Source organism: Xyrauchen texanus, chromosome 16 (genome assembly GCF_025860055.1).
Source record: "Xyrauchen texanus isolate HMW12.3.18 chromosome 16, RBS_HiC_50CHRs, whole genome shotgun sequence".
Taxonomy (NCBI): Eukaryota; Metazoa; Chordata; class Actinopteri; order Cypriniformes; family Catostomidae; genus Xyrauchen; species Xyrauchen texanus.
The window spans coordinates 27211501-27225611 of record NC_068291.1 but is presented as its reverse complement, the minus strand read 5'-3'; the positions used below and the strand labels follow the sequence as shown (position 1 = coordinate 27225611).

Genomic DNA, 14111 nt, shown 5'->3' with positions numbered 1-14111 from the left:
TGCATATTTCCCTCCCTTTATACCTGTATGTCCGGGGGCGGGACATGCAAATTCTGTCTGCCAATTTCTCATTGGCCTTTTCTCAAGTTCAGAGATGTGCGAGGCTCTCAAGAGAGACACCTAGTGTCGCTTCTTCGACACAACGTTGAAGTGAGCGACAGACGGGGAAATCAAGTTATCTTGTTTTAATGATGTTTTGATTATTATTATTTTTTTTTACTGGAAAAGCAAATTAAGAAATACTGATTAAGGTTTCAGATTCCACTATCAAAGTGTGGAGGGAGATGTGTAGGGAGGATAGTTCACCCCCAAAAATGAAAATTCTGTCATAATTTACTCACCTTCATGTTGTTCTAAACGTATATGACTTTCTTCCATGAAATACTAAAGGAGATGTTTAGCAGAATGTTAGCCTGTTAGTCACCATTCACTTTTATTATGTCATATTGGTTTGGAACAACAAGAAGGTGAGTAAATAAGTCACAATTATTTGTTTTGGGTGAAATAGCCCTTTTAGGGTAACTAGAAAAACACATTTGAAGTTAAAATTTACATTTAGTCATTTAGCAGATGCTTTTATCCAAAGTGACTTACAAATTAGGCACATAGCAAGCAATGTGTCATAAGTAGTTCAACAACATCTACAGTGCTGTAATGCCAAGCTCTCAAGATGGCTGGACTTGTATATGTGTTAGCTCAGAAGAAAGAGACAGAGAATGATTTGTGTGTGTGTGTGTGTGTGTACAGTAAGTGCAAGTTAAGTTCAATAGTAAGTGCAATTAGTTTGGATTGGTTAAGTGCTCCCAGAACAGGTGTGCTTTCAGCTGGTTCTTGAATGTTGAGATGGTATCAGCAAAGTGGAACAGATAACGTGAACGATCAGGACATAGACTTTGAGCCTCTTTGTGATGGGACCACTAGGCGGCGCTTGTTCATAGACCGCAGAGAGCGGGTTGGAGCATAGTAAGTGAATGTAGAAGTTAAATGAATAGGGTGCAGTTCCATTGGCTGTCCTGAAGACCAGAGCCAAAGCCTTGAATTTGATGCGGGCAGCTACTGTACAGGTAGCCAGTGAAGTGAAATAAAGTTTGGAGTGATATGAGTCCTTTTTGGGTGACTGAAGACCAGATGTGCTGCTGCATTCTGGACCTTCTGGGGTCGGCTTAATTGTGTTAGCTTGGAGGCCAGCCAACAAAGCATTAAATAACCAGAAATAACTGAAATAACCAGAGCTTGGACCAGGAGCTGTTCCGTATATTCAAACAGAAAAAGTCAGATTTTCCTGATGTTGTAGAGCGCAAATCATAAATATGGAGTTTTTACGAAACATGGAATATAGTGCAATGGACCCAAGAATACCCAGTTTTGGTGTCTCTCTACAGTATGTAAAATCTGATTACTGATACTGATACATCTACCCTCTGTCACAGCTGCTTTAGTGCTTAAACGGTCCATCCAATTTGTTTCTGATTGCACATGTTTGTGGTTGCCAAGGTAACACTGAAAAACTCCTCTTCATCTGATCGCTGCTGTGTTAAGAGTCCTGAGTTATTTCTGCTTTGATTAAGGTTAAAGTTTATGCAGCTGTAATGGTGTAATAACACTTAAACACACCCACACTAATTACGGCATGCACATACAATTGTACAAAAGGCAACATATGAACACATTGAACACACATTAGCATGCATCCATGGAGCAATGCATGTGTTTGCTGCTGAAATTGAATTGCTTTCAAAAGTCATGACCGGTAAAAGTTCAGGGCCCGTATTCACAAAAAATCTTAAGGCTAAAAGAAGCTCCTAATGCAGAACTTTAGGAGAAACTCTTAAAAGTTAGGGCCGTGTCACTCCTAATTTTAGGACTCGTAAAATTTAGCATGAAGCATTTTAATTCTAAAAGTAGTTTCTGAACACACAACAGCTTAGAAATCCCCCTGAGGACCTCTAACTCCCTAAGAGTGACTCACAAACTATCCGAAACATGAGTGCTGTCCTCAGTCTACATTAAAAACAATATATTAGAATATTATTATGATTTTAAAACTGAAACAACCCGACTACCAGAGATAAAGGTGCAGACCTGGCATATTGTGCTTATGTAACATTGTTGAATACAGACACAAACAATAAAAGACTGATGATTTAATAGACACATCAAATAAGGGACCCATACACAGTTGAACCAACAGTGTTCCAGTAACATTCTAAACCGAAGACAGCTGCCTCATCAAAGGTATGTGTGAACTGTGAATATAATATAATATATATATATATATATATATATATATCTGTCTGTCTTAGCTGACAAATAGTGGTTCTCTGTTTACAAATCACTGTGGGGGATTAAAAAGAGTGTGCTAATAAAACGTGACTTCATCCATAGCAATGAGATCAACTTCGTCTTACTCTTATTTTAATATTTCCTTATTAAAACGTACTCTTAGCAGTTTTGTAATAGGTTTTAAGCAAAAACTCCTTTCTAGAAACTCTTTTGGTACCACTCCTATTGGTAAGATAAAAGTCTTTGTGAATACGGCCCAGGTTTGTATCACTGGTTTACGGTTTATGGCCCAGCATGACTCTGCGATATGAGTTTGTGTTTGGCAGGTGTAAGCGAATGACTCGGTCGCTGAGGGATCAGATTCTGTAAAGTTGTGATGAGACCAGTGAAATAAAACCAGTCAGTCAGCATGCAGCACATGGCACAAGATACACACTCACTACACAACACACTACATCTCACACATAAAGTTACAGGAAAAAGTTTGTGAATCCTTTGAATTTACCTGGAAGTACACAACTTTAGATTAAAACAGTCTGATTCACCTTGTGCAACCCCACATACACATGCGTGGAGGTTGTATTTTGGCTTTGCTATATGCAACGCATTAGTTAATTTAATTTAAACGGACTGATCTCAGTTCAGGAGAATCTGGGCTAAAGGGTTCAAATTTCGATGGATGGAGTCATGCGACAAAACAACATGGTGCAGACCACAGCAGAGTGTATCTTAGGGAGAAAAAACAACAAAACTATATCTGGTAAGAAACCTGTTTAAGTCAAAAGATAAGAGTCTCTAGTTTCATCCGATGTGCAATTATTATTTTTTTTAGCAATTTAATCGTGAAACGCCAAGATGCTAAACACTAAGTATATTAATGTGAACAATAGCATAAGGTTTTCATTAGAAATCCTATATTTACTGTATTTTCACATTGAGAAAAAAAAAATATTTCAGAGGCTTTTTATGGAGTTAGGATGAAAATACAGTGGATTTTGAACTGTTCTGAGACCAGTGCAGACTGGACGTTAAGTAACTCTCTAAATAGGGAGCAAGGGACAACCTATGGCTTTCCTATGAAGCCAAGATTAAATCCAAATTTCCTATCAAAGGTTCAGTATCAGGCTGCAGATGATGTTTGAACCACTCAACATGGTTGGCAGACATGCGACAATGGCAATCAGTACATAGATTCAGAATTTATAATGTATTATTTTATTTTAACATGGTTGGCAGTGATTGGATTATGCTGGAAACTAATTGTATCAAAATGAATTATGCAAATTTCATATTGGTAAAATGCTTCAGCACTGGCTATCACTTGTTTGTTTAACACTGCAAAAGTAGAAAAAAACACTGTAACAAAGTCAAATCAAGTCAAATAATTTGTGCTTCTCCCAATACACATTGTTCCAAAGCAGCTTTACAGAAAATCAACTGTGATGTCTGTAATATCTCAAACACATGACCAACACTCCTGGGAACATAACAATTAGATAAAAAAAAATATGACTTTCTATAGCTTGGTCCCACTGTCCACATATGTTGACATATCCTGTGGTCATGGAAAAGATTTTACTGTGTTTCAGAAGGGGCAAATAATTGGCCTGGTCTGATGAGTCCAGATTTAACCTATCACTGTCACGAACTCCAGTTCCCAAGTCCACTCCGCCCCTTCCAGCTCTCACACTTGTTCCCAATCACCAGAGTATTAGTTTCACCTGCACTGTTTACTTTCTCTATTTATACCCAGCCCTTTCTCCTTAGCGTTGTTGGTTATTGTTTTGTCACTCACTCTGCTTTGCCAACTCTAGTGTTTCGCTTGTCTTTCCCAGTTTGTTCATTCTCGTGTTTTGTTTTGTTTATCTGATCTCCTGGCTTTGACCTCACGCTCTCCTCTTATCTACGCTCTTCTGGATTTGCCCCTTTGTACTTTTGCCTGTCTACTAATAAAGCTGTTTCCTGCAATTGAATCCATCTCGTCCAGTGTTCGTTACAATCACAAAGTGATGGGTGCGTCAGGGTAAGAAGGGAAGCGCATGAAGCGATGCACCCATCATGAATAGTGCCCACTGTATAAGCCTCTGGAGGCAGTATTATGATCTGGAGTTGCTTCAATTGTTCAAGTCTAGGATCAGCAACGTAAAGTGGTAATAAAATTAAGTCAGCTGATTCCAGAATGTACTGAATGATCAGGTTATCCCATCAATTGATTTTTTTCTTCCCTAACGGCATGGGCATATTCCAAGGTGACAATCCCAAGATTATCAGGCTCAAATTGTGAAAGAGTGGTTCAGGGAGCATGAGGAATCATTGTCACACATGAATTGGCCACCACAAAGTCCTGACTTTAATCCCATTGAAAGTCTTTGGGATGTGCTGGAGAAGACTTTACGGAAACTCAGAAGTGCTTCAAAACAAGATCTCAGCCAAAAATTAATCCAACTCTGGATGGAAATAAATGTTGTGATGTTGCATAAGGTTGTCGAAACAATGCCACAATGAATGTGTGCCATAATCAAAACTGGCTGTCCAAAGAAATATTAGAGTATGCAAAAAAAAAAATGTGGCCAGGCAGTGTATTAAATAAATAAACAAATCTGAGACATGGACTAGTACTATGTTATCTCCTTTGCACAAAAGCTTGGATATATTTGCTTCCATTGAAGCACACAATATTCTTCTTGCAACAAACTCTAATCATACTGGAAAAACATGGAACTTCAGGTTTTGAACAAGCTGTCAATGCCAGCTTGAATGCCCTTCATTAAATCAAAAGGGGGACATACCAAATACTAAGAAATTGCGTAATTAACTTTACATTTCTCAATCATTTACTCCCAAGTGTTATACTAGTTACATCATTTGTAATTAATTTACTGCATACAAACATTTTTTATATTGAATAATAAAAATAGTGCACAACAGAAACATTTGCACTATTGGACTCTTGGGAATGCCTCGGGGTCCCCCAGACATATATATAGTTTTTCCTGTGAAAGTACATACCGAGCACACATCAGCCCATCTCACAGTGCACATAAACCTAAAAAAAACTATTTTTCAAAATAAAATCATGTACCCTTTGCAAACACAATTACAAAATTGACACAATTATAAATTGGTAAATTGAAGGATCTCAGTGAAATACAACAAAGTATACAGGTACACAAACGTGCTTCTTAAAAAAAAAACCATTTAGCTTATTAATAGTTCTAATCTATTCAAAACAGCACTTAATAAATCACTCGGTCTGAACATGTACAGTACGGATTGTAATGTTATTTCCTCTGACTAAGAGTTAGGCACATATTTAAAGTAGGCAGTGATTAACTATGGAATGTAAAAGCTAGAGAAAGGATTTTATTAATATTAGCTGTAACCACACTGGTCTACACACACATCTTTTCCATCTAAATGAAGTGTCAGTGATTAGTCATGTATGGACAGGATCCAAACAGGGAGAATGCACTGGTGTACTGCATCTGAATTCCTGTACTTTCATAGTATGTACTGAATTTGACCATGAACTTCTTGACAATTGAAAAAGCATGCAAGTGTATAGTATACTGTAAATACATTAATGGACATGCTACATCCATTATGTTGCCATTGTCCAGTAGTTTTATACTTCAGAATCTCACAAGTGTGTTTTTCACCTGCTTTACCATGAATACTGAGTTTCAGACATCCTATTAATTTGATATACTGCTTTTTGCATACTGTGTAGCAGGAAATATGTGTATGTGAAAAAGAGTAAGAGAGAAAGTAAAACAGAATAGGACTGTGTGTGTAAGTGTGACAGAGAGAGGAAAAAGAGAGGCATGCTGTTTTTGAGTGTTATGGAATTGAATTTCTGTTCAGTGTGCCCATAGTCTTGCTTTTAGTTTGAATTATGAAACATTAGAGACGTCAGTGCGCTCTCTCGTTCTCTCTCTGTCCCCAACTTTCCATCTTTTTACAGTTTTATCCTTACACGAACACCTCTAACATCACACACACATAACATTGGAACACTTTGAGTGTTGGAGCTCGAGTTTCCCTGTTTAATGATGGTATATTTCAGGGACATTGAAAAAGAAGGAAGAAAATAAAAAAAAGTAGAGAATGCACAAAAGTGTGTGCGCAGGAGTTTGAGGGACGCTTGGCAACAGAAGGATTCTAACAATACACCATTAGGCATCTCTGTGTGAACACAAAATGCCACCCCCCTTACACACACATGCACACACACCTTTGTATAGCGCTTCAGCTTTTGTTACGTAATCCCTCTCTGCATGTCTGTCCTTTTTCTGTCACATATATCTTTCAAGAGCGAGCATTTACAAAACAACAGAAACAGTTACAGTCCTCTACAGTATATCTGTCTGTCTGCTGACAGCCTGTAAAACAATAGGACACATACACATACATCTTACACTTCCTACTGCTTGACGCATGTGCGACATGTGCAATGGCACCAGGAAGTGCCTCATGCTAACTTGTGGAATGTTTAAGTGTTATGTATATACTTTTGAAACAGTATAATAGTTGTAAACATTTATTCTGGTGCTGTACAATACACACATTTTTCAGAGCTAGAGTTATTTAATCTTTGTTAACTGACAACATTTCACAGATGCTGTTGACAAAGCTTAAGTTGTATTCAACCCTCAATATTCTTTTAATTGTCATTTCTGCAGGAGGTGAGAAGCACGTCATTTATTTCATTAATCCGGACCTTTGTTATTTCCGGGGTGATGCTATAAGGGTGGATTTATTTCCAGATAGAGGAACAGTTTGTCCATGTCCATGGAAGGGCAGCTTTTCGATCATTACTGTCCATCATCTCTCCAGCGCACAGGGACGCAGGACCCTCAATGTCATTCAAAAGAGCAATCTTCTGAGTCTGTCTGACTGATATTTCTGGGATCTTTCACTCAGCCCTGAGCGACATTGATATATTTATCTTCATGCTGCCAATCATTAGTTTTTTTAGAGTTCAATTACAGAGAAACGTTAGATTCAGATGGAAAGTCACAACATGACAAATCTGAGCATGTTAAACCTCAAATGAAACACACAAGATCGATTTTGTGTCAGACATCATGGGGAAATGCCTAAATGTGATTGTTTCACCCACTAGTACACATCGCTTAAAGTGATAGTTCACCCAAAAATGAAAATACTGACATAATTTACACATCCTCATGTTGTTCCAAACTCCAAAGACTTTCTTCTGTGGAACTGAAAAGGAGATGTTAGGCAGAATGTTAAGGACATACTGCCTCAGTCACCATACATGTTTTATAATTGTTTGGTAAAAGAAACTGCATCAATTTTCTTCAAAAGTTTTCCTCTTATGTTCCACAGGAGAAAGAAAGTCATATGGGTTTGGAAGAACATGATGATGAGTAAATTATAATTATGAGAGTAAAAGACAGAATTTTCCATTTTGGGCGCACTAATACATTAAATTAGGGTCGTCAATCGATTCAAAATTTAAATCGAATTTATTACACAATGTGCCAATTAATTAATCGTATATCAGTATCTACAGAGGAAGCCCCCAAATAAAGGTAATTTAGAATATAATAATTTAAATAATTAAAATTTACATTCAGATAATTCAAATACATTACATCATATGCATATTGTGGAAGCAGACAAGTAAAGCAAATACAAAAAGGTGTCTTTAAAGTCAAAATCTTAGTTTTATTTCCATATCTTTACATATAATGTAAAATAATGACCTACTTCCATCTGCACTATTTTTAATTGTTGGTCTATATACAGTACTCATGTCAGAGAGATGCTTTTGGAGATAACATTGAAATTGAACATAAATTTATACTTATATGCACACTAATGGATTAGAAAACACCTTATTTTATTAACTAAATATAAAATATAAACCTTTTAGGATGCACAGAACTCAAGTAAATCAGTGAATCATTTATGTTTACCACATGAATTGTCTAAAAGAACCAACTCTTGAAAATTAATCCCAGTGCTACATATAAGGAAATAACCGGCTTATACATCAACTGTCCGAAAGAACTGATCCACTTAAATTATTTTGCTATAATTATATATATATATATATAAATAATATATATAAATTATTGTTTTCCCAGCACTACATGAGAGATAAAGGACGGTTTAGGTCCATGTCCATTGTTGCCAAAGGTTTGCTGCAGGTTCACCACTACCAATGAAGATCATTAGCTCATTTGCATGTGAAAATAATAAGTGGCAAATGTTGTTTAGTTAGTTGCATCACAACTTCTACTTAACTTCTTCCCAGCACTGTGAGCACCAGATATACCCACAAGGACACCTAAAATCAGCCAAAACAATTACTATATTAATAGTATGTACAAATAATTACAAATAATGACTTATTGAAAATGTAAAAATGCAGAAGGGTTTGTATGTTATGTAAGTGTTAGGGATAGGGGAAGGGTAGAGAGAATGTCATTATAAAAACAATAGAAGTTAATGGAAAGTCCACACCATGAACAAACATGTGCGTGTGTGTTTGTGTGTTGCATAAATTCTTATGAATCACACTGGTGGGATTTGTGTGCACTGTATGAGTGAGTATGTGAGATTATAAGTGTGTGTTTGTCATGTTTTCAAAGCAAGTGTGTGTCAAATATCTCTGGAGAGAATGCATTTCAAACCTCCAAAGCTACATCAGAACTTTTCACAAGCACCTTTGGACAGCCTGTTCTCACACATACAGGAGAGGAGAGCTTGTGTGTGTTGTTCTGGTCCCAGTAATTTCACAGACAGATTGGTAAGACAGATGCTTGGGCAATCTGTCTTGCTTAATGAATATTCAGTATATCAGAATTAATATTAACATATTTAAGATGGAGTCACACTCAAATGCACTGTCCAGCATTTTAATGTTGACAAGAACAAACTGTCTCAGTATGGAGATTATTGTGTGTGTGTGTGTGTGTGTGTGTGTGTGTGTGTGTACACATACATAAAGTCTAACAACACTTGTTTTTCCGTTATGGTGGTGACTTTCCATTGACTTGTTTTATACTGTCATCTATCGCTTAACCCTTACACAAACCTTTCTACATTTTTAGATTTGAATTAAAATGTAATTTAGTTTGATTATTAAGCTAATTACACCATTTTTGCAGATGATGTAGTCTTCATGTCATCATCGGCCCGTGACCTTCAGCTCTCACTTGGCAGTCGAGTGTGAAGCGACTGGGATGAGGATTAGCGCCTCTAAATCTGAGGCCATGGTTCTCAGCAGGAAAACAATGGAGTGCGTACTTCGGGTACGGAAGGAGGTATTGCCCCAAGTGAAGGAGTTCAAGTACCTCGGGGTCTTGTTCACGAGTGAGGGGACAATGGAGCGGGAGGTTGGCCGGAGAATCGGGGCAGCGGGGGCGGTATTGCACTCGCTCTATCGCACCGTTGTCGCGAAAAGAGATCTGCGACTTTGTATAAGCGACCCGACTTTGTATAAGCAGTTGAAGATGGATGGATGGATATTAAGCTATTTTCCCTATTAAATATTAATCAGACTAACAATAACTGAACCCTCCCACCAAGCTGTCTATATAAATCAGACCCCTCACCTGTAAATGTCAATGAGAGAGAGAGAGAGAGAGAGAGAGACATTGAGATAGATGGATAGGCAAACAGAAATTATTAAATAATGTGAGTGACACAAAGAGAGTTTGGCAGGGAGAGCAGAGCAGCTCTGTGAACTACAGAGGTTTTTATAAAGAAGAAACACGTACCTTAAAAATGTCTGTCTTATGGACAGATGAATATTGCTCCCTCCAGACACACACTGAGATTTGAGTGCTGGCAGACACTCTTACAACAGAGTTTACTCTTGAGAATCTGCTCAATAAAAGCATTTAAATCTGAAATATACATAAGAAAATCTTGCACAATTCATAAAACTGAGTGTAGGGTCTCTGGTACAGTCTGTGATCTCAAGATAAAAGAAAACCATGGTGTGGTTGTAATTATTCTGCTGAACTCTATACAGTATATTGCATAATCTTGCAAAGCTTAAAGACTGAAAGTCTGGTCCAACTTGCATCTTAATCTAAGATTAAGCCAAGAACCACCCACTTAGACAGAAAGAGACTGTCTGACTGATGTGTAAATTGACCAACCAAAGGGTGAGAAACTGATGATGCCACAACAGTAAACCACTGAGGACAAAACTGATTTAAAAATACACCAGAACAGTCTGCAGAAGATGTGTGTTTGTGACTTTGTGATTAGAATTTCTGTCTTTCCAAAAGTAATAAGTATCAGCAATTATATTCCAGCTTTATAGCTAAAAAAAAAAGAAAGAAATATATACAGTTATACTTATGGATATCTTGTTAACTTGCTATATATCTTATCCAGAGTATCACCATATTTGATTTTTGGATTAGGCTTACAATCTCTTCAATGATTTGTACAATTGTTTAAGTCAATGATGTTCGTTTCACTGATGAAACATTGAAAATAAAAATAAAATTCAATAGACAAAAAAAAAAATAATCCTGAAAAAACAAGTTGTAAACATTAGATGTGATCTAGGACAGGGGTCTTCAAGATTTTTCAGGCCAGGCCAAGGACCCCATGGTGGGTAGAGAGACCCCCTTTTAGATATTGCATAAAATTGAATGTTACGTTTGAAGCCTATAATAACATATAAATGGTACCAGTGAAAACTAGACTTAATCTTAAATTTGGTCAAAATGCTTTTGGGTTATCCTCAACATTGACTAAATTAACTAAAGTTTTTAGTTTAAAAAAATGTTTGTTTATAATTTTGGAATGTCAAACTTTTCGCCTACACCTATTATGTCAAATCTGACCTGGGGGTAAATAATGCTTTTTTTCAATGCAGCTGTTAAGCTTCTCTCAAGTGAAATGTCACTATCTCTCTAACTCTCAATCTCTCTCTCTCTTTCTTTCTCTCTCTCTCTCTCTCTCTCACACACACACACACACACACACACACACACACACACACACACACACGTACACATGTTGGTGTGGCTGTCCTTATGAGGATTCTCTGTAGACATAATGATTTTTATACTCAACGAACTATAGAACTATAGAGTTCTATACCCTAACCCTAAACCTAACCCTCATAAAAACTTTCAGTAGTTTTACATTTAAAAACATTGTTTAGTATGTTTTTTTAAGTGATTTCAATTGACACTAGAAATGTCCTCATAAACCACATTTATAGCATAATACCCTCGTAATTACCAGTTTGCAACCTAAAAAAAATATCCTCGTAAACTACACAAACCCGCCCACACACACCTGCCAGCCCATTCGCCCACACACACACACACACACACACATACACACACATGCAAGCACACACACACCTTGTACCATATTTGTTACACTCATTTCCATATGATTTTACTATAAAATTATTTATTTATACGTTTTTAAACAAGTACAAGCTGCTTCAATTCAGCAAATACTCATTTTGAAATATCAATAATAATATTAATGTTATTGCTGTTTTTACTTGATCAAAATCACCAAAGATTTCAAAGTAAAAACACAAGATATCACAAGGTCTTCCACTCACAATTGCTAAAAAATGAAATATGTCTATACTTTGAATAATGTCTATTATAAGTGCCTCAAACATAACTTTAAATATCTTTAATAGATTTGATGCCACAAACCTCACAAACTTTGGCAAATCCAGTGATTAGTAACTTTTAAACATGGCAGACTGATAAAACCTCTGCAGTCAGCCAAGAATATTATCCATTGAGATTGGAACTTCCCATTTCTGCCAGTGCTTGCCATTTTTGTGTGCAATGTGCATCAGACAGCCAGAACATTGGCAGTCCGTGGGCACGCCGCCTGAGGCCGAGAATACAGTATATATTGCAAATAGTCATGGTGAAGTTAGAGTTCATCTGACAGGACAATTTAAGCCTGCAGAGGTTATTTTATTTTTAACACACCAGACTGCAGTTGTACTGTGTTTCAGTTGGCTAACTGCTGAGTCTGATGAATCGACATTGGCACATGGATTTGTTGTATGGATCGATGACAATTGTGTGCTTTATCAGAAGCTTTGCATCTTCACACTGTCAGAGTCTTTAACATATGGATGCAGTTTATTGTTTGAAAGCCTTCCAGGTGTGCTTTTACATGTGAAAAGCCCAGGGCTTTGCATTTAGTTTGTTTGACATTAATATCTACCATTCTCATTGGGTTAGTCCATCGTTTTAATAAACATGTTTTAATAGATGTCAGATTGAGTATGATACAAAATGTAAGATTCAGTTACCCATTGACTTTCATTGTACTGTATGAAAAAATATACAATTGGAGTGAAAAGTCTGCCTAGTATTTCCAGAAAGAAAGTCACACTAGTTTGGATAACATGAGAGTAAATAAATCATTCAATAAAATTTTCATTTTTGGGTGAAATGTCCCTTTAAGTAACCCTGTGTGTCTTTTCAGCTTGTGTTCAGAAAGATCAGTGACATGAAGCGTGAGGAAGAGGAGAGGTTGAGGAGGAAGAACGAGGCCCCGCTGAATCTTCCCCCCGATCATCCCGTCCGTCGTCTCTTCCAGCGTTTCCGCCAACAGAAAGAAGCCCGTCTTGCTGGCCGGACCAATCCCGATGACCCTGATCTTGAAAAGGGTCAAATCCACCATGAAGTCATTAACCAGGATGTGATTGCCACCACGAGCATAGTCACTGTAACGCAGAGCCCAGCCACACCTATTCCTTCCCACCCAAGCAAAAAACACACCCTGGATTCTTTCGACCAGGCGAAGCTTAGTGCTCCTACCCCAAACGCCCTTCGATCATCAGAACCACGTGCAAGGGGTTGGGCCAGATTCAGGGACAGCATGGCTAAGCCAGAAAACTGGGGAAATGTCCCTAAAGCCGAATCCATGGAGACTTTACCTGAGCGGATCAGCTCGGGCAAGACTTCAGAGCCCAGTGGACTGAAGAAGACAGACTCCTGCGACAGCGGTATCACCAAAAGTGATTTGCGGTTGGACGAGGGTGGTGCTCGCACCCCTGTGGACTGTAGCCCAGTCCAGCCTGATGGGAAAGCTCCTCCCATTCCTCCTATCTCCACTATTCCTGAACACACACTACATGCCTCAGTCCTGGAACTCCGCTCTGAACTTAAAGAGGAGCTGTCGTCACTGGGTAATCGCATGGTTGCCTTGGAGACACAGGTCGCTGAGGTATTGAGATTGCTAAGGTGCAAAAAGACTCCGACCTCTCCCATGTCACTCTTCCATATCTCACGACCGACATCACTAGACTCAGATAAGGATGACATCTTTCCTTATGAGAGAGAGAATGAAAGAGGGGGAGAGAGAATGAGCTAGAAACAGTGGGGGATCAGAGAAAGAGAGAAGTGAGCATCTTTCCTAGGAATGAGTAAAAGCACGGTCCAAAATTAACACCCGCCAAGCGCCAAATGGCTTTGGTGAGTAAGTGCCAGTTGGTGGGTCACGTCATTAGAAACTGCAACATTACATGGTTTAAGAATGATATAAGCAACCTGAGCGATTCAAATCTAAGCGATACAAATAAAATTTCTCCAGAAATCCATGAAGCAACAAATATGTGAAACATTTCTCGCATTAAGGAGAAATACCAAAACGAAAATATTAGGAAAAACATCACAGTATTTTCTTTGCAATTTTTGTGGAAGGCAAGACAATGATGGTCCTGCATTCTTGTAACAAATATGCAAGGGAAAACAGCAAACAAATGTCACTGTCATAGGGACAAAAGTATATTTTTTATAAAAAGTAACTCAAAATACAGTTTAATGGCCATTTAGAAA

General features: G+C 37.8%; 1 protein-coding gene across 1 annotated transcript in view; it reads left to right on the top strand.

Annotated features, from left to right (window-relative positions):
- LOC127656752 (potassium voltage-gated channel subfamily H member 1-like) overlaps positions 1-13647 on the top strand; it is an 85535-nt gene extending 71888 nt beyond the window's left edge. Inside the window, exon 13 of the mRNA XM_052145223.1 lies at positions 12757-13647. Within this exon, the coding sequence (XP_052001183.1) occupies positions 12757-13647 (891 nt within the window). The remainder of the gene's footprint in view (positions 1-12756) is intronic.
- Positions 13648-14111: the final 464 nt, after the last annotated feature.